The sequence below is a fragment of the Canis lupus genome, chromosome 5 (genome assembly GCF_048164855.1).
Source record: "Canis lupus baileyi chromosome 5, mCanLup2.hap1, whole genome shotgun sequence".
NCBI lineage: Eukaryota > Metazoa > Chordata > Mammalia > Carnivora > Canidae > Canis > Canis lupus.
This window is the reverse complement of record NC_132842.1, coordinates 22,004,656-22,030,314: the sequence shown is the minus strand read 5'-3', so window position 1 is coordinate 22,030,314 and position 25,659 is coordinate 22,004,656. Positions and strand designations below refer to the sequence as shown.

The following is a 25,659-nucleotide window of genomic DNA, read 5'->3' as shown; positions in this document are numbered from 1 at the left end:
GTGAAATATAATATCACACAAAATGTCATCTGTTATAATTTTAAAACTTGAGCACAATGACAAAAGCACAGTGATAAAAAAAATTTAAGCTCCATTAGAACATAATCTATAGGATTTCTTATTAAGCTACTTATATACTTACCTACCCATCAACTACCTGAGCTAACAGTGAACCTCCACTTAGGGCTAGATGTAAACATTTAAAGAAAATCTAGCGACTTTTAGAGTTTCAACACGAGTTATTTCACAGAGCAATTTGCTTCACAGAGCAATTTACACATACGTCATGACAGCACTACCTTTTACAATTCATACTCATCTTTGAATACTCATCATCTGTCATTGCAGGAAAACACATGGTAATGGGAATTCCATCAAAAGGTCCACGTTGGAATCACAGGCTCAAGTTCTGAAATCTTTTAGTCTGGTCATTTCACTTTAGGACAAAGAAAACCCAAACCCAGTATTTACCATATTTCTGGCCAAACCATCTTCTGGATTGAGAGCTGAACCTGCCAACTATCCAAAGGGCACACAGAAGTAAAGCCAGGTCTATCATCTACCTCTCTAGGTTCTTCTGTCAGACTCTCTGGATGAGACAGAACTGAAAACCAAGAGAAATTAAGCAACTCACTAGACTTTGTATAAAGAACTCAGAGATAACGTTCTCAGCCGCGGAGGGTGCTGCAGATTTCAGCAAACCCAGGACAGGATGTCCGCAGAGGGAAGCAGCAGGTAGACTAGGAAAGCATTCCAGACTCATCATCCATCCTTGCCTCCCACTTAGCTCTGTCTCCAGATTTCCACTCATCAATTGTCCCTTGCTATTTGTTTTTTTCTTTTTTCTTGCACATTCCTGGCCCGGGCAGCCCGGGTTCCAGTACCAGCCAGATGCACCGCTAGCTGCATACATGGCCTCAGGCAAGTTACTTTGCCCCTCTGGGATTTGTTTTTCTTATCTGCATTATCTGGACTAGATGCTTTCCTATGAGCCTATGGAAAGAAACAGACTCAGCTATAAACATTCAGAAGTAAGTCACAGCCTTGCAGAAAAGGACTTATTAATTTAACACAATATACATTAGGTTCACCTGGTTTAATGTTCTTTGAAAAGCTCTCCGTTGGAAGACACAGCAGGCAGTGATACCTCCTTTCTTGAGGCTTCTTTTCTCTTTCGCAGGGCCCACTCCTACTCTATGCCTTCCAAAACACTTTCGCTCTACCCTCCCACTTTCATTATTCTGCAACGAGTCATACTTTGAAGGGCTCAATTGTTTCCCCTCCAGCCCTGGTTAGAAGACTGCAACTCTACACAAAGCACTGAGTTCTGTATATAATGAGGTCTTTTCCTCTTGTTCCCTCTCGATGTTACCAGGCTCCTGTCATGTTCAGATGAAGACAGGTGTCAAGGCAAAGGTAGCTGGGTGAGGGGGGAGCGCCCCTGGACCAAGCTTAGGAGGCCTCTGACTGCCCTTGTAACATGAGGGGTTTTGCTCACGTAGCATCTAGGCTTCCACTTGGCTTTGCATTCTGTTACCGACTTCGCTGGATGTTACTCATTTTGCAGACTCATCTCTGTCTTCCTGGAGTTACCAGCAGAAGTCCTTTCTTGTAAACCCCTTGGGAATGCCAGAGGACGGTTGTATGCTTTCTGAGCAACTAGAGTGGGGAGTGTGATGCTGTGATGCCTGTGTGTGTATGAGGAGGTGGACCCGTGTGACACCAGGAAACTATGGAGCAGGTTGGACGCAGGTGAACAAATGAGAAAGTGGCCCAAATCTCCAGCTGGCTGAATTGCTCTATTTACAACTCTGGAAACTCCTCTGAACTGGACATAACCAAGAATACTCCAAGGAAACCGGCCTTCACAGCCCTTTCCAATTCCATCTGTGGTCTCCATTCATTTTTGTTGGGCTCTAGTTATGGCCTGCCATCTCACACTGGTATGTGCGGGCCAGGCCATCATGCAAAACTGAAATCTCTTAGATGCATTTTATAAAACGAGAGGCAAGCAAGCGGGTGTGGGGCAGGACGGAGGGTGTGCACCATGTGAAACTGGATGAGATGTCGGGGGTGGAGCCCATGGTCCCAGAGCCCTCATGGGTGTGAGCCAACACGCCGCAGGGTGGCCACCTCTCCTGGCAGCACTCAAGGGAGGTCTGAGTCTTCTTCCCACATCAGCTGTCAGTTATTTCAGCAGGCAAGAAGCTGCACATAACCTTCTAAAGACCTTCCTTCTTCCCTCTGAAATAACAGAGTGATTTTAAAATAAAACAAACTCCTCTAAAATCAATAGTTCTAGGTCTTTGGTTCTCTCTTCTCCATCATCTCGGATGTCATAATTTATTCAAGAGCTCTTGGAAGTGGGGCACACAAAAATTAATGAGCCCTGAGGAATAAGATTGTCCCTCCTAGTTAGGGTTTTAGGGTTGTGTACCATTTGCTGGGGAGACTGGGTAGCAGTTAGTTGCATGATGGTCTCAAAATGTACTTTTTCCTATTCCCTGAAATAGAACTTTTCTCCTAGGCCTGTACTTTTAAAGTAAAAGTCAATATTTTCCCCCAATCATGTTTACTTAAAGTGACTACCAAGCATTTTTTTTCTCTGACGGCCCATTACCGATTTATTAATTGCATCTTCATCACGCAAAAACTGAAGTAAGAAGAAACATTTCTGAAAGCAGGTGCTACAGATGGATGAAAAGTGAGTAACTTTAAATCACCAGATCACCTTGATTGGTCACCAGAAATTCATCAGCATTCTACAAAATGGATCAGGTGCTGCAGGTGTAAAAGTTTTTCCAGAAGGATCCAAGGTCCGTTTATGCAAAGCTCCGGACAAGTCAGGGAAATGCAATAAAAGCGTTTCTGGGGAGATGCGGTCACCTCCTCATCCAGCAGGATTTAGCCCAGAACAGCTTCTGGTTTTCCAGCTTATGTTGTGACTAGTCAGAAGTGTTGGAAAAAGAAGAGGGGAGACAAGAAATGACTCAGGGCTTCAGCATCTGCCACTTTCCAGTCCCTAAGACCAGGGACCACCGGTAGTGCCAAGTGCACTGTTGGCTGCAAACCAGTTTTTACTGATAAGGGATTGTATGTATTTTCTGGCTGCTGGCTTTTAGTTTCTCTGATTTTTAAGCTCTATGTGTCATGCCAGGATAGGGTGACACCGACTGAGCTGAATAGAGGTCCATCAGGAGAGGATTCAAATCAACATCGAAGCCTGACCACTGTTTGCCAAGTCGAGGCAGAGAGAACAGCACAGAGAATGGGAAGATGTGGGAACACGCTGGATGGGCACAGATGATCGAGAGCAGAGCCTCCCACTCCTAATTACTCTGATTCCTAGAAATGACATCCCCGACGTCCCCACCCAGCTGTTGACACTTGGGTGGGGCTGTGCAGGCTGTGAGGGCAGCCACACAGCAGCTCCATCAAACCCACTTCAGGGCCAAGTGGGGCGAAGGGCAGAGAGCCTTATGCTTGGGGGAAAAAAATCCATCCCAACTTCAATTAGAAGCATTTCTCTGAATTAAATATATTTAGTCTACCAAAGGGGATCTCAGATGGTACATAAGGCAGAAGGGCTGAAGGAGACGAATGCACTCAGATGCCCCTCCGTGGTGGTGTAGACCGGAATCCTTCGTGAACACAGTTCCAACGCACTTGCACTTCACAACTCCGGTTCTTCCAAGGAGGACTCACGCTTCCAGCCACGAACAAAGATCCACACACCGAAGCCCCAACTGAGAAGAAAACACACTCCAATTACCTGTTCCATTTCCATCCAATCCTCGCAAATAAGGAAAACTGTCCACCTCGGACGGGGAGCTGGCGGCGGTGAGGAAAGCCGTCAGGTCACTGTAGCTGGTGTTCTCAGGCAGCCGCAGAGCTCGTCTCTGGAAGTGGACCCGAGGCTGTGGCCGGGCACCTGCAGAGATTAACTTCTGAGTTACCTCCTGAAGGAGCAGTAAATCTAAGGCAACCAGGAAGCGAGTCTCCCTGGTTCAGCATGCCTCCCCACCCCCTCCCTCTGGCCCCCCCATCTCCGCCCGGCCCCCAGTCACGCAGGGCACAAAGATGTGACAACATGCTATTATGGGGATAGAAATAATAGCCCATTGTCACATTTGTTTTGACACAGAATGTTATTTAGGTTTTTAACAAAAAGCTTTCCGAGTCCTATTTGTGAGCAAGCTTTTCACTGCCCAGCATTCGCCCATGGTGGGGGGGGGGGTACCATTTTAGGAAAGGGCGTCCGCATAAGCAAACGGAGCCGATGACAATTCATCTCTTTACAAAAACAAAGCAAGAGATACCCTTTGAGACTGTTACAAACACCTCTTTCATCTTCTGGCAAAATCTGGTTTAACTCCACAGACCAAAAGTGAAGCCAAGCATGGGAAATAAATGTGCGGCCTGGACAAGAATTGTAAGCAAGTGCCCGACAGTAACGAACACTCTTCCCTCGGAAGAACCTGCCACGTGGCATCCAGGCTCTCTGGTGGGGTGCACGCTATTCGTCCCAGATTATGTTGCGCATTTTAAGATGAGACTCCTGAAATGACGCAGAAATGTTCCCTTCACCGCACGCTGCATGCAGAAGGACAGGCTGGGCCCATTCAGGCAGTCATCCCGTGCCTGCAGTTTGAGTTTGTGCTCTACATTGTTGTTTGGACTGCAAAACCCGGACCTGTTTGTACCGAATGCTATGGCGACAGTCGCAAGGCGTAACGGTGCTAAGTCACTTTGCACAAACCCAGCAAAAACATCCTTTGGACAAAAATTAGTAGAAGTAGAAGTCGTAGCACTCACACACTTCTGTGAATGAAAACTGTGGTTCCTGAAAAGCAAGGATCCGCCCTGGTGCTCTGGTCACTGCATATCCTGCCCCGAGGGGTTGTGGTTTCCCTCGTGGTCAGCTGGAGGCTCCCTGCCCCCAGGCTGTGGCTGTCTGGGCGCAACGGGCAGCCCCGAGCTGCCGGTCTTTATGCCTGCCCTGGGGTTCCTTTTAACCCGGGATCAGAAACTTTTTAGAGGGGAATAAGCTCATCCATAAGCATAAGGGAGTTTAAGGGCTCATACGATTTCTCTTCCTACAAGTGAGGCCACAGACACCCAACAGACGTGAAGTTTGGGGGAGGCTGGCTGGACTGTGTACAATTGAGGTGGCAGAGAGTCAGACGCTCCCCCTACACCTGAAAATCTCCTGGTTAGAGTTCCCAGATGACACAGGCTCCACTTTCGGGCCCCGGGGAGCCAGATGCCCAAAGTCATGTCTTCTGTTGCCTCCATGGAGATTAACTGGAGGAACACGTGGTACTGTCTTAAACCAGTGCTAATCTGTACCCCAAAAACAACACCTTGGGTGCACTAGCATCCAAGGATCCATCTCGGTTCACTCCCAGCTCTGCTCAGTCTGGTCTTTTCCTTTGATTTCACAGAAGACTGATGTCTTCCTCCTGTCACCTCCTTGGTCTGCACAGAATCTGGACACCTCGTGCCCCGCCCCCCAGGAGCGCCCCATGCGAGGAGCAGTCTCCTCCCTACTGTGCTCGGAGATGGAGAGTCAAAGCCAACCTTTTCTTTTCCACCCCTGTGAGATGGGAAGTCTGAGATCTTTGCCAAGGCTCCTGTGGCTGGAAGGAACAGACCAGAGGGCTGACAGGTGAAGGGGGAATCACATTGACCCCCTCACCAAGTTTGGCCTGGAACGTGGAGACCCCAGACCCAGCTGCTCCCCAGCTCTCAGGGGCCACTGGGTATCCCTCCTTCCCCTCTCCCTCACCCCTCTCTCTAAGAGGCATGCAGCCTTCTCTTATTCTCCAGCATATCATGCATTGCAGTGAGAGATGCATCTCTCTCCTCTCCCCACCCCAACTCCCCACCCCTGCTCCCCACCCTCCCTCTGCTGCCTCCCCTTCCATTTTTTATGGAGAACTTGGTCACGAGCCAGACATCTGGGGTCTATCTGCTGTGGCTGGTGGGCGGGGGGCACAGAGGGGCGATGCCTGGGGCAGGTTCGCTAGCAGGGGATGTGGCCTGTCCAGCCCATTGGACACATGCTGGGACCAGCAGCACATGGATCCCTGTCTGGTATGGGGCCAAACACACTCCCAGACACAGAACAAAGGCAAGGCCTCTCTGCCTGCTGAAATGACCAAAGAAATCTCTGAGGAGTTATGTAAGGGTCGAAGCTATGCCAAGCCTCGGTGTGAATGAAATCCAAAGTGCCCGAGTGGGGCTGGGGAGCGGTTATGTCCTCAGGCCTAGCTTCCTAGATCAGTGCTGCTTGCTGGATTTCCTCAATTCCGGGACGGGGTGTGATTGGCCCCTGGGGATGGGGGGACCGAGAGGACAGGCCTAGCTAGATCCTCTCTGGATGCCTGTCCCACATTCCCCATCACAGTGGGTTTTCAAACTTTCTCTGTTCTTCTCACACTCGGCTCCATCTCCGTGCCTAGATGTTCAGGTTCTCCGTTCCTGAAACCATCGGTTTACCACCTCCTGCCTCCGTACTTCAAAATCTTTGTCTTCCCTCTTCTCTTGTCCCTTCTGTCCCTGCTGTCATCCAGGGTCAACCCAAACCTCTATCCTAAACTTCTGCTAGTCATACTGCAAGACTCGGCCCCACCAACTATTCTTGCCTTTGTCAATCATCTTTCTCTACAAGGCTTTTCCTACACAACCAACAAATATACCATTTCTTCCTCATCTAGAAAAACATGACTTTCATGCTGTTATCCCCATAAGTGAATGCCTCCTCTCCTTTCCCCCAAGCCCCAGCGATCTGGCTTTTACCCACAACACACACCACCCTCGGAAATGTCAATGGATGACTGTATAATCTGCAAACCCGTGACTATTTCTTGACCTTCCTCCTCACTGACCTCTTCACAATGGTCAACACTGTTCACCGCCCCCGCCCAGGAACCCCTCCTGCTTGGCATTCACAGTCCTGCGCTCTGGTCTCTCGAGTTGGCCGGCTTTTTCCTCTGCAAGTATGTTTTTTCTCCTCCCACCTCCGGATGAAACAGTTCCTAAGGGGCTGCCTTGAGCTGCCTCCACGGTTTCTGGCTCTTACCTTACTGACCCCCCACCATGGTGGCCTTCCTGTTCACCCCAGTGCTCTTCAGAGCCTCATGCCTGCATTTCCTCTGCCTTCCAGACATCACCACCTGGATGCCTCACAGGTACTCCAACACCATCCTCTACTTTCTCCCCACTTAACCACACCCCCATTCTGCCCAACGCCCACTCGGCTTTGGTTCCAAGCCACCATCATTTTCCCTTTCTATTATTCTGAGCATCCACTCACTGCCAGGACTGCCAATCTCCTCTCATCAACGTTTCCTTTTCTGGAATCATCTTCTTCTTTTCTGCCTCCACCCTACGTTACCCTGTATTACCCCTTCCCTTAACTGTGTCCCCAGCCTTTCCCCCTTTGCCACTTCACCTGCTGACACACTGACTTTTCCAAAGTCATTCTGGTCACATCCCTTCTTTGCTCAGAGAACTTCAATGGATCGCTACCACTTAGCAAATTAATAATGGCAGTGACAATTACAGACCAGTACAAACCCCAACTACTACAATCCCCATCCTGTGAGAGGTGCAGTTCAGTGCTTTAGAATTTACAGTTCTTTTTAGGATATTATTTATTTATTTGAGAGAGAGTGTGAGTGGCAGGAGGAGAGGACGGGGAGGGACAAGCAGACTGCACTGAGCACCGAGCCCAATGTGGGGCTCGATCCCATAACCCTGAGATCACAACCTGAGCTGAAACCAAGAATCAGGTGCTTAGCCAACTGAGTCACACAGGTGCCCCTACAACATTCTTATATACATGTCATTTCACTTAATATTCACAACAATCTTGTGAAGAAACAACTCTCCTCTTTACAAGTGAGGAAGTGGAAGCCCAGAGAGGTTAAGGGACCTGTCTATAGTCATTCTGTTACTGAGGCAGAAAGGAGTTCTTTCACTCCTAACTTGTTTCCTCTCCTAGTACATCATACCTACCTCAGAAGACATGCTCTGCTCACTGCCAATTGGCTCTCACCCTCTGGCCAAGCAGGACTGCACAGCTCTGTACCTCCACACATATTTTCATGCCTTTCCCCCAGGCTCTATCTGCACAACCTACACATAATCCCAGATGTGCCTTAAGTGTTACTTCCTCTACGGAGATGTCCTTGATCCCACCCCAACCTCTAAATGCTATTTGTATCTTTCTCCCACACTGACTTTTTTAAAAAAAGTATTCTATTTATTTATTTGAGCAAGAGAAAGCATGAGCAGTGGGGAGGAGCAGAGGGAGCAGGAGAAGCAGACACAGGGCTTGATCTTAGTACCCTGGGATCATGACCTGAGCCTCTTAACCGACTGAGCCACCCAGACGTCCCTCCAGCAGGGATTTTACTGTGCCTTGTTTTATGTTATTTGGAAATGTGCATCTCCCTAATCTGAGGCACTATGGGAAGAGAACACGGAGCAGGGGAATCACTTAGTTCTACATTTAAATCTTTTTTTTTTACAATCTTCTTTTTGAGTGACTTTGGCTTCAGATCTTTAAAACAGGTAGGAATCACACCTGTCTCATAATGTGGTTGCTGTGATACTAGCTCAGAGCACACATGTCTGATGCCTAGCAGTGCCTCCCGGGACATCATAGGTGCAGGGTAAACATTAATTTCCCATCTCCTCTCCCCTTTTAGATGGAAGCAGGTGTTCTGTAGAACACATCGTACCGTGTCCTATACACGTCTGGTGCTCCACAATATTTACAGAACTACATGTAAAAATGAGCTGTACTGGGCAGCTCACTAGGTCCAAAGAGTGATCTGTCTTAATTCTGACTGGGTCAGGATTCCTCAATCTTGGCGCTATTGAACATCTCAGGCCAGGTAATTCTTTGTTGGGGGAGGGGAGCTGTCTGTGTACCGCGGCATGTCTGGCAACATCCTTGGCTTCCATCGGCCAGATGCCAGTAGCAGCTCCCAAGTTGTGGCCGCCAGAGTAGTCACCAGACATTGCCCAATATCCCTGGGGAACAAAAGTTGCCCCAGACTGGGAACCACTGCACAAGACACACTGAGCATCCTCACCATGATCCAGACACCTACAGAGTCTCCTCCGCAAGGGGCACTGGGCATGTGAAGAATACAGGGACCAAGGCTCCACAAACCCGGGGGCACAGGGGTTAGGGAAGGCATCATGGGAATGGCTTAGTTACCACAGTGCTTGGAGGGCCAAAACCGCAGATCTATGCGGAAAAGCCCAGAGGGAGCTTCAGGAGAGAGCCCGGTGGGTGGCATCCGCGACCCCCGCTGGAGGCAGGGCAGGGGTCAGCGAGCCGGGAGGGCCCAGAGCCAGGCGCTGCAGGGATGGGCCCGAAAGGGTGGCTTTGGCTGTCACCCAGCTCTCACGGTGGGTGCAGGGGTGGGGGTGAAGGGGGGGGTTGAAGGGGTGAGAGGTGTGCCGGGAGGCTGTCATGGGAAACGAGGGGACAGCGGCCTCAGGATGGAGCCCGGAGGTGGCGGGCAGCAAGGGCGGGAAGAGGCCTGCGGGGCAGGGAGCTGATGAGCCAGGACGCCTGGGTCTGCGCAGCGCGGGGCCCTCCATCCCCACCCCCGACGACCAGGCCCCAGGCCCCGGGAGGGCCCTGCAGCGGCCCCTCGCGGCCACAAGTGCTCCGTGGGGGAAATTTCCAGAACGGCGTGAGTCAAAGGAAAACCGGGGCGTGCTAGCGGCGAGGGCGGACGCCTGCGGTTTGGGAGAGGATGGAAATGCGTGTGGAATTGCGTGGAATCTTTGGGAGGAAGGAGGGCTCCGAAGGGCTTCTGGAACGGCAGGCTGCCCTTTGGCGAGCTGAGGGAGCTGAGGGAGGCGTGCGGAGGCGATACGGGGTGAGAAGAGGGGCGCAAGGTGGAGGAGGGACCCCGGCAGGGCCCTCGCAAGGCCAGGGAGAAGCCGCCAAGCCATCCTCTCTGCTCGGTGAAAGGCCGCGAGGTCTTTGCTAAGAGGGACACGGAGGTGGGCGTGGCTTCGGGCGGGGCGGGGCTTCGGGCGTGGTGGGCGTGGCACGGGGCAAGATGGGCGGGCTTACAGCGGCGCCCTGGGGACCAGAAGGGAGTGGGCGCTGACAGTGGGGCATCTTCATGGTACTTTCTTCTTTCTTAATTTTTTAAAATTTAACTTCAATTTAGTTAACATATAGTGTATTATTAGTTTCAGGGGTAGAATTCAGTGATTCATCAGTCGCCGTACAACACCCAGTGGTCCTTACCTCAAGTGCCCTCCTTCATGCCCATCCCCCAGTTACCCCATTCCTCCAACCCCCTCCCCTGCAGCGACCCTCAGTTTGTTTCCTAGAGTTAAGAGTCTCTTATGGTTTGCCTCCCTCTTTGTTTTTATCTTATTTTATTTTTTCTTCCCTTCCCCTATGTTCATCTGTTTTGTTTCTTAAATTGCACATATGAGTGAAATCATATGGTATTTGTTTTCCTCTTATGGACTTATTTTACTTAGCATAATACCCTCTAGTTCTATCCACATCATTGCAAATGGCAAGATTTCATTCTTTTCAATGGCTAAGTAATATTCCAGTGTGTGTGTATGTCTGTGTGTGTGTGTGTGTGTGTGTGTGTGTGTGTATCACATGGTACCTTCTTATTTATGTCCTCACTTCCGGAGTCAACAAGATGCACCACTTCTGAGACCCATGAAGGTTTGTTGGACTCTCTGGGAGCTAGAGCTGCAGGCCAACTGCCAGTCTCGTCCCTAAATTCCAACAACCCCAGCATCACCACCTATACCTTATAATTAATAATCTTGAGACTTAAGTTGACCATGAAGGCCAGTTCCATTGGAAAAATGTGTGTATCATGCACCTGCTGTGTCTGAAAGGATTCTACATTATTCCACTTAGATGAGAGAATGGGTTTTGGGTGTGTATAATCAAAATTTAAATACCATATCTACAGAGAAGAAAACAAGTGGGCAATCTTTTGATTTTCCTAGGAAAACTCTCATTTTCCATGAGTTTATTCTATTTTACTTGGTTGAAAATATTTCAAAAGAAAAATGACCCCTGAAGCATGAAGCATCTAACTAATGAGAACAATGGGCTCCTTCCCCTCTTCATGCAGTGGCCTTCAGTCTTTGAAAGCTTTTACTTGAATGTCACATAAAACCGAACAATGGGGCGTTATCACCTAAGACTATGCATGTAAAGTGTGAAGCTTCATCACTGAACTGTCATCATACTACCTACCTTTCCTCAGGAGCGTTTGACACATTATAACATCTGAGCAACAGCTAAAATTCAAAGACTTATAGTACTTACATTTCTGATCAAGTAAGAATTGATTTTTCTCCTCTAAATCCACTAAAAAAATTATAAATTCACCTACACTTGACCAATCTGAGAACAAAAATTTAATATAGTCTTTATAAACTCAGTTTTATATTAATTTTATAGAACAGAACTGCAAAGACCAAAAATTATCTACATATGGCTTTCCTTCCACAGGTAAGAAAACATGAAACATCATGCAGTGTTATTACTGTCGTGTCTACAAGGAAAAGCACGAGTAGCGATTATTACACTCATGAATGAGGAAACGCTCAGTTGGTTAAGCATCAGACTCTTCATCTCAGCCCAGGTCTTGATCTCAGGTTTGTGAGTGAGTTTAAGCCTGGCATTGAGCTCCATGTTGGATGTGAAGCCTACTTAAAAAAAATGAGCAAAATTTTGTAATTTTAAAAAGCTGGAATGCAAATGAGATTTTAGGAAAGGAGCAATGGTTTTCAGTTTTTGGTTATATACATACAGGAGGGAGTGAGACTGAATAGATTAACTATAACAAAAACTGACTGAATGGGGTGCCTGTGTGGCTCAGTGACTGAACATATGCCTTTGGCTCAGGTCGTGATCCCGGGATCCTGGGATCGAGTCCCACATCGGGTTCCCCATAGGGAGTCTGCTTCTTTCCCTCTGCCTGTGTCTCTGCTTCTGTGTTTCTCATGAATAAATAAATAAAATCTTTAAAAAAAAAAACCTGAATGATTTATACCCCTATAATAGGACCATGCCTCTTGCCCCTTAGAAAGAGCTCTTCAAGTACTCTTATGGCACGTGTGTGTGTGTGTGTTTGAACTACATTTTTCTTAAAGCCACAACAAAGGAAATAATTGATCAGGGTGTGGGCAATCTATATAGAAAGTTGCAAAGTGCACTTGTTATTTACACTTTAAAATTTTTTATGTATTCAATCATTCAATGAATTGCTCATTGAACCTATCATAAGGGAGGCGTAGGGCCAGGCTGTGGAAGGTTTTAAGATGAAGAGGACATGCTTCTTACTTTCAGATTTTAAAATTTTAGTTGGGGAAATAAGGTATACTACCAAATATGGGAAAGGGCGTTATCATAAAAAGATACACAACCCCCAGCTGGAGGGTTGTTTTAATCCACTCTTGTGGTTACTGATAAGGTCATGAAGGGCAATGTGGGAGATAGGGATGTATCAGAATGCAAGGATGGGAGCCAGAGGGCATGGAGGCTGCAGGAGTGCCTGGTTCTGGGCTCAGGACAGCTCTGGGCAACATGGCAGGGGTCTGTAGATTTCACTCAAATGCACTGTCATCAACATGACTCCACTAATCCCCGATCTGCTTCTGTCTGACCTGCTACCAACTGGTCACACTTTCTCTTCTCTTCTAACCTGGGCTCGCAGGGTTCCTGGCATGATCACAGACCCTCTGCACCTCATAAGCACTCAGCTGAGATTCTTACTTCTGCGTTCTTAGCTCAATCCCAGTAAAAGGAGATAACTGATGGCTTCAGACTTTCCCTTCCAGCTGGGTCCCAGCCCCTGGCCACACTGTGAACTGGTTACCCCTGCATTGGGGGTTACATGATTGGGGGCAGCTGAGCTTGGAGGGCAAGGTACTCGCACGAATCGTACCTCTAGGGAAGATGTAGAAAAGACCTCTTGGAGGATGTGGCCTCAGCTGGCCTTGAAGTCCAAGGAGGGTGTGAAGACAGATTGGAAGGGACACCCCAGATGGAAAACAGAAAAGGAAATTCAATTAGGCTAGAACACAATACCTGGAAGAGAAGAATCCATAGAAGGGAGGCTAAGGCTAGACCACAAGGCTGGTATGTGCTCTGCAAGGAGACCAGATTTTATTCTAGGGCAAGGTAGGGTGGGAGGCACTGGAGGAGTGAAAGAACTGGAGCTCTCCTCCCAGGAGATGCCTCTGGCAGTTTAGTGTAAGGTGTACTGGAAAGGAGACACACGAGGTGGGAAGTCTGGTTAATCTTAGGCCCAGCCCCAATCCTAAGTCAAAGGCTAGATAGAAGTACACCAGTTGGGTGGCTAGTGCATGGTCCAAGTAGAGATTGACCAGGGCCTAGATCAGGGCGCAGGCTGTGGCAAGGCAAGTGGCTGATACATGAGCAGCAGAAACAATGCAGGTGTGTGCAAGCACAGGAGCATCACGTGAAATCATTCAGGGTATAAGGCCCACTGTAATAGTATTTGCCTTATGGGGTCTAAGAAGGTAAGATGGAGGTCACACACAGCTGGTACATGGGAAGAAGGTGACTGCATACAAAAGGCATATGACAGGAATTGGAGATCTTTTGAGAAGCCCCTCAGCATTTGGGGTTTTATTCCAAGTACAACAGGAAAACCACTGAAGAGTGGAAGCAAGGGGTCTTGATCGCTTTAACTGTGTGAAGACTAGATTATGGGTTGGTGAGGGTAGGAATGAGATGCCAATTAAAAACCTACTGTAGCTCTCCAGGGGGAAAATGGTGCCTTGGATTCATATGGCGGTAACACAGATGGGCAGAAGCAGCTCAGCCAGGAAACCAGCTAGCTGTGAGGACAGATGAGTCAGGGATATTCCGAGGGTTTGGCCTGACCACTTAGGTATGTTCGAACCATCTACTGAGATGGAAAGTAAAACAGCCAGAGTTCCGGGTGCACACGTCAAGTCTGAGATGCCTAGTGGACAGCCAGGTGGAGGTGTCAAATAAGCAGCCAGCTCTGGGCCTCCATTACAGGGAGTCTGGGCTGGAGGTGAGACACTGAGAGTTTGTTATGTCTAGGGACCATTAAAGTATGGGCCCATGAGATCTTCCAGGGAGAGTACTGGAAAGGAGAATGTAGGCCCAGGATGGTCACTGGAGCATCCACAGAAGTGACTAAGAGGAGAAAGAAAATCAAGGCATGATGTTATGGAAGTGAAGAGAGAAAAGTCTCAAGAAAGAGTGACCAGTCATCTCTGTGGGATGCTGTGGGGACATCCAGGGAGATGCAGAGAGAAATGTCCTTGGGTTTGGCCACACAGGGCTTGTAAGAGACTCTGACAAAGCAATTGGTATGAAGTGATGAGGCAGGGCAGTGGTTAGCAGTGTGGTGAACAGGGAAAGATGGATATGCCAAGACACAGGGCAGTGGCTAATGCCAGGCATGGTTGTGGGAGCATTGTACAGAGGCGCACAACTTTAATATTTGTCCACTACAGAGTGGGAGAAAATGGTGGGGCGGGAGCGAGAAGGAACACTTATGGAATCCCTGCAGAAGAGACGAGACAGGATGCAGAGCCCAAACAGAAGGACCGATATGAACTTGAACAAGGACACTCCTTCCAGCGCAGGAGGGAGCAGTGGGCAGCTCTGTGGGTTTGCTGGTGGGCAGGCAAGTGATTTCAGTTTCTCGGTGAAGTCATGAGCTGAGAGTGCAGATGTGAATGTGAGTGTGCACAGAGGAAGCCAGGAGACAGAGAAGAGGGTGTGACAGTCATCACGGAGATTCAGGAAACAAATGACTGGGAAGTGAGTGGCCCCTGTCTTGCAGGACTGATGCCCATTTGAGGCCTGTGGGCATCAGTGTGCAACCAGTGGGGGCAACCAGTGTGCAACCAGATGAACCAGATGTGCAACCAGTGGGGGCAACTATGAGGGCAACTATGAGGTTCTGTCCAGTCATGTGTGGCTGTGCTGGGGTGGCCATAAGCGGCCCAGGTCAACAAGGGTCGGAAGTTATATAGTCAGGCCAAGATGGCAGAGGGAGAGGGGAGCAACACTGCTGGCATGTAGACTGGGGAGGGAGGCAATCCTGTGGGTGAGGACACAGTGCGTTAAGGCACTGGAGCCCTCAGTGGTGTGTGAGCTGCTGCTGCAGGGTAGAGGGGGAATGTGGTGGCTGAGCTCAGAGGTGGGGCATGTGCTGGAATAATGAGGCCTAAGGCATGACTGTAGATGTGTGTGACTGAGGTGGGGTGGAGAAGCACCCCAGGAGTGGAACAGCAGCTAGGGTATCGGGTGGGCATCATCCATCATCCACATGGATGTGGTGACCAAGCTGGGGTAGAGGGAAACACCCCGGGAATGAAACAGCAGCTGGGGTACCATGTGCATGTCATCTATATGGATGTGGATGACCAAGGTTGGGAGGATGGGAAGCACCCAGGAATGGAACAGGACCTGGCGTAGCAGGTGGGCATCACCCACACGGACATGGGTGATTGAGGTGGGGTGGAGGGGAAGCACCCTGGGTGGAATAGCAGCTCGGATACCAGGTGGGCATCATCCATATGTATGCTAACGTTCCCAGGAAACAATTATAAGAGCATCATGAACCTGAGAACTAGGAGCTAATGTCACCGTCCAGGAGGAAAGTTGACCAAGACACTGGTGGCGAGGGGTCTAGCCAGCCTCCAAGGAGCTGCGGTGATGGAAGGAGGAAAGAGGTAAGTAATGTAAGCTCAGCACCCACCTGAGAAGGCTGCAGGGAAGGCTGTGAACTCAGGGACATTTCAGACCAGGAAGGGGAGTGGTACTCCAAGAAGGGCTGCAAATATGCTGCAGCCATATTTGTGCCGAGGACACAGGGTGAGGGCTGGGGAAGGTGGGGTGGGGTGGGCTCTATGAGCCAATGTCCTTTTCTGGTCTGTATCCTCCAGCCTGGCTCCTCTCCATTTATAAAGGCCCACTGGCCGGTCCACACTGCCAGAAGCCCAGCTGCCTGGCTACTTGAGAACTTTCTACCAGACGGTATGCCAGTGGACCAACATCTCAGGGAAAGAATGGGCAGTTCAGAGAAAGCATAAGAAAACTAGAACAAAGAATGAGAACAGCTGGTAAGAGAGGAGATGAAGACCTACTCTGGGAAAAGGGTGGGGGATGGGCCACTTAAGAGGAAGTGCAGGTGATGAAAATTATGGTGCCTGGTGCCCTAAGAACACTGTGTAACATATGGTAGGTGGTCAGGTTTTAATTTTTATTTATTTTTTTAGGGTTAATTTTATTTATTTATTTGAGAGAGAGAGAGAGAGAGAGTGTGCAGGAGCATGAGCAGGGGGAGAGGCCGAGGGAGAGGGAGAAGCAAGCTCCCTACTGAGCAGGGAGCCCAATGAGAGACTGGATCCCAGGACCCCGAGATCATGACCTGAGCCGAAGGCAGATGTCTAACCGACTGAGCCACCCAGGCGCCCCATGGTCAGTTTTTTAAATTAAAAAATCAAAGCATTCAAGGCTACAAAAGAACACAATGGGTCTAAAGGCCTATCTACAAAGAAAATCCACAGCTTCTGTGACGTGTTGGTCGCACTCCCTGTTCAACTGCTTTGTGCCAGGCTCCTGCCACGTGGGCACACGGCACAGCAACGACAGCCCGGATCAGAATCAGCAGAGTCCCAACCAGGCTGGGTCTCAGTAGCTGGAAGGCTGCATGTGCTCCTATTCTCAGGAAATGCAAAGTAGGTGTCAAACTCCAAAGCTCAAGGAGTCTGGTCCAGGGGATTCCTAGTTTCCATTTGGTATTTGAAGAGCCGCACTCAGCTCTAAATTATACTCTGACGATCCTAACCTGTGCCATGATGTAACGGGTGAGCACAGCCTTGTTCATTACAACCATTCGACTCTTGCTATCATTTTCCACTGGGCTAAATTCTGATATAGACCCACATTCCTATAACAATCATTTTGGTCTTCATCAGGATTTAGTCCAGTCGAAATGAGAGCAAGGTGCTAAGGATGCTCCCATTTGTGACAACTTGGCTGAACCTGGAGGATATTACGCTAAGTGAAATAAGCCAGACAAAGACAAATACTGCATGATCTCACTTATACGTGGAATCTAAAGCAAAACAAAACAAAATGAATTCACAGTAAGAGAACCCACTGGTGGTTGGTTGCCAGAGGTGGGGGGTGGAGGACATGGGTGAATGGCCTCAAAAGGCACAAAATTCCAGTTACTAAGTCCTGGGGATGGAATGTACAACCTGGTGACTACAGTTAATACTATATCGTATATTTGAAAGTTGCTAGGTGGGCAGCCCTGGTGGTCCAGCGGTTTAGCGCCGCCTTCAGTCTAGGGCCTGATCCTGGAGACCAGGGATCAAGTCCCATGTCGGGCTTCCTGCTTGGAATCTGCTTCTCTCTCTGCCTGTGTCTCTGCCTCTCTCTCTCTCTGTCTCTTGTGAATAAATAACATAAATAAATAAATAAATAAATAAATAAATAAATAAATAAATAAATAAAATCTTTGAAAGCTGCTAGGAGAGTAGGTCTTAAAAGTTCTCATCACAAGAAGAAAAATTTGTAGCTACGTGGAGTGATGGATGTTAACAAGCCTTACTGTGGTGATCATTTTGCAATATACACATATCAAATCATATGTTGCATGCCTCAAAGGAATATCATGTTTTATGTTTTAATTAGAGTGAGTGTACGTTCACCTCTGCGTGTTCCCCATGGCCGCTCAATAAAAAAGGAATGAATGAGTTCACCGCATTTGCAAATGGCGTGTGAATGTGGTTAGGTAGAGAATGATTTGTATCAAATGGTATTAAAATGAAGTAAATAAAAAATTAATCTGAAGGAACATTTAAAGGCAGGAAACATCACTCTCTGGCCCATGATTTAGATGAAAGAAACTCATCTCGGCACAAATACATTTGACATAAGTGTTATTCTCAATTTAACCCCACTACTACCTCAGGGAAATCCCGAAGCTTTCTGTACTAGTGTCTCTGCAAGAGAAGCTAGAAGGTGCGAGGTCACATTTACACACCTCACTGCATGTCAGATGGGTTAAGAAAATGAGGGAAAAGAGAGAGAAAAAGACCACACTTGAAAGCTTGTGAACTTTCTTTTTTTTTTTTTTTAAGGGGGGATTTTGTTTTATTGTGTTAAAAAACATAAACCATTAAATTTATCACCTTAATCATTTTTAAATGTACAGTACAGTCGTATTACATACATTATATTGTGCAACAAATCTCTAGAGCCTGTTTGTTGTGCAAAAAACCGGCACTCTACCCCCTTGAATACTTATGAGCCTTTGCTCACAAGGCTCCGGTCGGGTCCTGGGCTTGGAACCTACAAGGTGAATATTCTCAACTCTGGAGAAGAGAGAGATGCATTATGGACAGAGTGGCGGGGTCCCTTCTATTCTCTCACACAGTTAAAGGCTGGCCCTAAACAAACAAGATCGCAGCCAGCAGATAATTTAATAAAAAATCAGGTGCGTTTGTGCACTCACATGGATGGCACATACTGTGTCCAGCTCTGGATAAATTCATTGCCATCACCATCTGACAAGAAGCTGTCTCTCATGAGATCTTAGTAGTTGGCCCAAAAGTTATTGTCACTTCTCTTTTTCAATATGCAACATACCTTGGAATCCTGAGACTATTTGGACAACATCTTCATAAACCATTAGAGTAGCAGATCGTTCTGGAAGCAGGCCCAGGCTCAGTGAAGAAAATACTGCAAAAACAAAAACAGACATAAGGGAATTCTGACATTTAAATCAAGACATCCACTCTAATTTTGGGGGTACTCTGACTTCTTTGTATTGTCTGATTTCAAGTCAATCCACAATATTGATTTTTAGTACTGTGATATGATGAGATATATATTATCTGGTGTCCGGCCCTGGTTCCTGACACAGAGCTCCTAAATCCCTTATTATTTCCTGGGTGGTAGGAGGATCTTTTGCTCTAATGAGGTGATGCTGGGTGGGCTCCTGGATGGGGGTGGGGGGCTCGTCACCAGAAAGCTGTAACTAGAAGCTTGGAACTTTCAGCCTCACCCTTCCACCTCCAGGGAGGCAAGAGAGGGTTTGAGATTAAACTCATAATCTATTATGCCTACATGATGAAACCTGCATGAAAATTCCAAAAGTATAGGGTTTGCGGAGTCTTCCAGATTGGTGAGTGCATCTATGTGCCAGGAGGGTGGCATAACCTCAACTCCATAGAGACAGAAGCTGCCACATTCAGGACTCTTCCAGACTCATCTGTGTACCTCTTTATCTGGCTGTTCATCTGTATCCTTTACCATATCCCTTATAATAAGTTGGCAAATGTAAATGAATGTTTCCCTGAGTTCTGTGAGCCATGATAGCAAATATCGAACGTGAGAAGGAATTACGAGCACTCCTGACTTATAGCCAGTTGCCAGAAGCCCAGGGGACATGCTGGAAGATGTGTGTGAAGTAGGGGGTCGGTCTTGTGGGACTGAGCCCTTAGCCTGTGGCATTTGCACTAACTCTGGGTAATGTTAGACTTGAACTGAACTGTAGGACACCCAGGTGGTATCCAGAGAGTTGGAGAATTGGTCGGTTTGAGAAAGAACTCCATTCATTTGGTGTCAGAAGTGTTGTGAGTGGAGAGAAAGTTAACATATTTTTTCATTTAAGTCTGAATAGCAAGACTTTCAAAATGCCACAAGAGTACTGCAATCTCTCATATAACAACTGCTTCCGCTACAATAGTCAATGAGTTTTTATTTTCTAGAACTTCTTAGTAAAGTATGCGAGTCTCTTCACATTAGGAATCTATTACACTACACATTATACGAATGTAAAATATATAAAGTTAGATGTTAACATTAAAAAAAGACTTTAAAAATATGTGCTTAGGTTAACATATGCCACCTGATAGAAGAACATGCCCCCGTATTCTGGAAACTTATATGATAACAGCACTCGTGCTATTTTTAAAATTCTTCTTAAGTATCTAGACTTCCAACTAAAAAATTCAAAAAGCCTACATGTTTCTGGATGGAATATGAATCTAAGAGAAAACAAATGGAAAAATAATACTCACTAAGGTCACTGAACCCTTAGTAACATGTCAGACATTATTCTAAGTAATACATAAATAAATTTTGGTAATTTATTTAAAGCTCACAACTCTATGGGGTGCCTGGGTAGTGCAGTTGGTTAAGTCTCCAACTCCTGGTTTTGGATCAGGTCATGATTTCAGGGTCATGCAATTGAGCCCCCACTTGGGCTCCATGCTCAGCATGGAGTCTGCTTGAGAGTCTCTCTCCCTCTCCCTCTCCGTCCCTCCCCTGGCTTGCGCATGTGCCTACACACACACACTGTCTGTCTCTCTCAAATAAGTGAATCTTAAAAAAAAAAAAAAACAACCCAGCTCTATGAAATCGATATTATTAACTTGTCTATTTGACAGGTGAGGAAACAGGCTTATAGATAAGGAATTAACTTTTCTAAGATGCCACAGCTGGTAAATACTGGAGTCCGGACTTAGCTCTGGAGTCTGTCTTCAACTGCTATGCTGCCCAGATTCAAGTTCAGAGATGCCCTGCACTTTATCCAGTTCAAGTTTAAAGATGAGGAAAGCAAGGTCTAGAGAAGTATAAAGTGACTTTCTGGGAAAATATCAGGGACCAGAAATATCAACCACTAAGAATATCCATTACTTAGCACTACTGGCTCTTAATAGTGCCAGGAGGGGACCAGTGAGTTGGCCTTGGACATGACCTCTCTTTTCATATCCCCTCCACAGTCAAATTATTGAGCTGCCATTATACAAGGCCCAGTGCTTGATGCATGGGACAGATTAATGCTAGACGCAATCTGTGACTGCGAGGTTCTCCATTTGAAGGGGTCTAGGGCACACAATAAGTGAAAGGTGGTCATTGCCATGAGGAACCCAAGAATGTACCTTGGTGCTACAGAAATAATCTGGTGGTTCCTCAAAATATCACACACAGAGTTACCATATGGTCCAGCAATTCCACTTCTAGGGATAGACCCAAGAGAAGTGAGAATGTAAGTTCACACAATAACTTACATGTCAATATCCATGGCAGCATGAATCATATTAGCCAAAAAGTGTAAACAACCCAATATCTACCAACCAATGAGCAGATAAACAAAATGGGGTCCATCGATAAAATGAACATCATTCATCCATAAAAAGGAAAAACATACTGATTTAAGCTATAACATGGTTGGACCGTGAAAATGCTATTCGAGGCGAACAATGCCAGACACAAAAGGTTACATATTATAGAATTCCATTTATCTGCAATGTTCAGAATGGGCCAACCACAGAGACAGAAAGGAGATCAGTGGTTGCCAGGGCCTGGGGGCAGTGGGCAACAGTGGGTCATTGCTAATGGGTATGGGTTTTTTTTGGGGGGGGGGTACAGAAAATACTCTGAGATTAGTCAGTGGTGATGGTTGTATAATCTTGTGAAATGCACACTTTAAAATGGTGAATTTGATGGTACATGAATTATCATCTAAAATACAAAAACAAAACAAAAGAAGAAATCAGAAAAAAAAGAATTCATCTTGACGGTTGAAAGTTGGGAGAAAAGCCCATATCAGGTTGGGGGAGGGAGGATTGGGGAATGCGTGTGAACCAGGAGCCCTAACTTGGAAAAATCCTTCATAACCACTTTAAAGGTACATTTAGCCTTCCTTAGCAATGACCCCTTCACCCAATGGTACTGGGTACCTAATGGCCCAGAAGAAAGGGTCATTGTAGTGATGCTGCCTGTCTGGACACCCTGCCCCATCAGAGAGCTCACACACATCCTGAGTGGCACTTCCGGGGCCTTGAGAAGCCCTGTGCTGACTGGCGTGGGGACTCTGAGCTCTGAAGCCACCTGTGATCAGTCTCTCGAGATGTGTGTGACCATCACAGGGTGTTCTGTAAGCATTTCTAACCTAAAACATTTGGTACTTCTATAAATAAGGTGTCTGCTCTAGGAAACTGTCTCAAACCTTATTTCCAGGAGAGAAGAGTGACTTCTTTTAATGATTGAGTTGTGTGGCAGCAGAGGCAGCCCTGGCTCTTCCTGGAGCAGGAGGGAAGGGACTGCCCACCTCAAATGGGACAGGATGCCTCAAGATCAGATGCTGATCATAGAGCTGATGCTGACTGATGTCTGGAGGTTCCTGTCATACCACGCAGATAGGCAGATGTTTGTGTTTTGGTAAGCAGAGAGAAAGGAATGTCTAACTCTACCTGGGAGAGTCAGGAAGCAGAAAACAGGCTGAAGACGTAAGACGAGCTCGAGAGCATGGGTAAAGGAATAACAGTGCGGACAAAATGTCAGATACATAAAGAGAATAAGAAATTGTCCAGGCGTCTAGACCGTAAGATATGTAAGGGAGAAGTGGCTAGGGGATAAGTGTCTAGTTCATCCTCAGGACACTGAAGCCCTTTAGGCAGACATGTAGTGTGTGTGTGTGTGTTTATAAAATATATATAATACTTATATATTTTATATACATATAAAATATATAATAAACTTATATTTTTAATATATAATATACAATGTACTTATATATTTTATATATAATATATATTTTTTTAAGATTATTTATTTGAGGAAGAGAGAGTAGAACAAAAGCAGAGGGAGAGCCCCCAACCCCCAATGTGGGGCTTGATCCCACGCCCCTGAGATCATGACCTGAGCTGAAGGCAGATGCTTAACCGACTGAGCCATATATAATACATGTTGTGTGTCTGCCTATATATACATATATATATATATGTTATATATGTATTTTAAGACAGGATTGCTGACTTGATATAGGTGGTTGAAGGGGCAGATGGATCAGGTCTGAAGCTCCTGCAACAGGCCTGGTAGAGAGACAACTATAGAGATGGGGATAATGAAGATGTTGACTTACAGTCTTTTGTGGATGGATGGCATTTTGTATAACTGAGTTTGTTTTACCTGTTCGCCAAGTGTAAGGGGTACTTTCCCTAAGGGTGCTAGAATTCCCCCTCTCCAATCTACATCTCCTTCCTTGAAAGGGTAAAACCAACACACTCTCCAGGAATGACTGTCAAGGATTTGAAATCCATTCCAAAGTCTCTGAAGAATGCACATGCAAATGAAACCATGTGTGCACGCGTAGTGAAGAAAGCATTTTCTAGTTTTGAATTTTTGCCACGTTTTAGGAGAGCCTCCCAACTTTTCTCTACTCCTTGCCCACTTGTCAGCAGTACCAACAGTATTATCCTGACTTCCAAAGGCATGCATGGAAATAAGCGTTTACTCTGCCTTTTGCAATAGACAAGACCAAGGTTTGGTCAACCTGTTCTGTCAGATTCTAGTTAAGAGTATCTTTATGATGGGGGCACCTGGGTGGCTTAGTCGGCTAAGTGTCTGCCTTCAGCTCAGGTCATGATCCCGGGGTTCTCGGATTGAGCCCCACATTGGGCTCCCTGCTCAGTGGGCAGTCGGCTTCCCCCTCTCCCTCTGCTGCTCCCCCTGCTTGTGCTCTCTCTCTCCATCAAATAGATAAATGAAATCTTAAAAAAAAAAAAAAGAGTATATTATGCTAACAAGGCAAGCAAAGAAAAATAATCAAAGACACAGGTGGATCCTTGAAAATTATTCAGTCTAATTGATTTAGTTTTAGAAATGAGAAACGTTGGTTCTGAAAGCCGTGTGGGCCCCCATGTGTGAAGAGTAGCCAGGGGCCGGTGGGGTGAGAACCCAGGTGTCTTCATGCCTCATCCCAGACCCTTCCAATTAAACCACATCCTTCCCATTTTCTGACTCATTTAAGAAAATGGATGTTATGGAAATGGTTGCTTTTTCTCAAATGATCATGTCAAAGTCAAAACAAGTGTAATTACAGTACACTGAATCCTCATGATTCGTGGATTCAGGGTTCGCAAATGTGCCTGCTCGCTAAAATTCATTTCTGACACCACAGTCAATCCTCATGATGCTTTATGTGTCAAGTACTGAGTGGTCAAGACTCTAAGTCTTGGACACAAACGTTCCCAGCTGAGGTCAACCAAGGGGACGCTCAGCCTTCTCCTTTCAGCTTGCAAACTCAAAGTGTCCTCTGGCAATCTATTTAGTGCCAAGTTTTTCACATTCTTGTGCTTCCTTTGGTGATTTCACTGTTTAAAATGACTCCGAGGCACAGTGCTTCCTGTTCCTAACTGCAGGAAGGCGGGGAGGTGCTTCTGGGAAAGACACATATTAGATAAGCTTTGTTGAAGCATGAGTTATGGAGCTGTTGGCTGTGAGTTCCATGTTTATGAAGCAACATTATAGATTAAATCATGTGTCTTTTTTTTTTAAGTTTATTAATTTATTTGAGAGAGGGTGCATAAGCAGGGGGTGAGGGGCAGAGGGAGAAGGAAAAGCAGACTCCTCTGTCGGCAGGGAGCCTGACCCAGGGCTGGATCCCAGGACCCCGAGATCATGACCTGAGCCAAAGGCAGATACTTCACCAACTGAGCCACCCAGGTGCTCCTAAGTCGTATGTCTTTAAACACCCTAAAATATAATTCAAAACATACCTAAACATACATAATCCAAGGTGATGTACTGCTTGGCTGATGAAAATGTTATGAGAGGAGGATCGTAGGATCCTAATCCTGAATTTCCCTATAAGCCATGGCTCAGTATTGACTACCCCAGGATCCAAGGTGACTTTATAGAATATACTACTGTTTCTTGGTGCAGGTGTTCTCCAAGCAAAGGTGGAGTTGTGGTGTCTGGATAACATTTAAACTTCGCTGGGTTGGGGGATCCCTGGGTGGCTCAGCAGTTTAGCACCTGCCTTTGGTCCAGGGCGTGATCCTGGAGTCCTGGGATCGAGTCCCTGCATGGAGCCTGCTTCTCCCTCTGCCTGTGTCTCTGACTCTGTGTGTGTGTGTGTGTATGTGTGTCTCTCATGAATAAATAAATAAAATCTTGAAAAAAAAAAAAAAACTTCCCTGGGTTGTTTCCAGTAATTTTTTTCATGTGAAAAATGGAGACAATCAGACAATTTTCTTCATATATAAGCTAATGAAGATCACCTCCCTATTTTGTGGGACCTCTCAGGGTTCTGTCCCTGGTCTTCCCCCGACACTGTGGTGAGTTCATGGTTTTGACTCTTTATCTCAACAATGCTAATGACGCCCAAATTACACTATCTCCAAACCCCTTGAGCCCTCAAATCATTTCAAACTACAGGCTGAACACACTTGTGTCCGAGAGGCAGTTCAAAAGCAATATTCCCTCCACTAAACTTATCATCAGCTCTGACTCCCAACACTCATTCCTGCCCTCCCATCTCCACTAGCACCTGTATGCATCTCTGCCTGAGCCCAGCCTGGGGAGAGGATGCATAGGGCAATGGGGAAGAAGGAGGCTTCTTTTAACCCACTGTATCAACTCAGTCAACTTTAGGGAACCATGGAGTGGTGGGTCTCCCAACCCCATTGTCCACCTGTTCTATCCACTTTATCATCAGCTAGAAATCCAAGATTCAATTTACATATCTTCTGTTTTATCCTTTCCCGTAAGTCTCCCCTGTTCCCAGAGATATTCTGCATTTGTCTGCTAAATATTTC

The 25,659-nt window shown here is 46.7% G+C and overlaps 1 protein-coding gene across 3 annotated transcripts in view; it reads right to left on the bottom strand.

Moving 5' to 3' along the window:
• FAM171A1 (family with sequence similarity 171 member A1) overlaps positions 1 to 25,659 on the bottom strand; it is a 131,993-nt gene that overhangs the window by 30,930 nt on the left and 75,404 nt on the right. For 2 of the 3 annotated variants that reach the window (XM_072825693.1, XM_072825692.1), the window contains exons 3-4: positions 18,698 to 18,790; positions 3,773 to 3,931 (exon numbers count right to left, since the gene is read on the bottom strand). In XM_072825693.1, coding sequence (XP_072681794.1) covers positions 3,773 to 3,931; positions 18,698 to 18,790 — 252 coding nt within the window. The remainder of the gene's footprint in view (positions 1 to 3,772; positions 3,932 to 18,697; positions 18,791 to 25,659) is intronic. The other variant, XM_072825694.1, reaches the window with a different exon arrangement.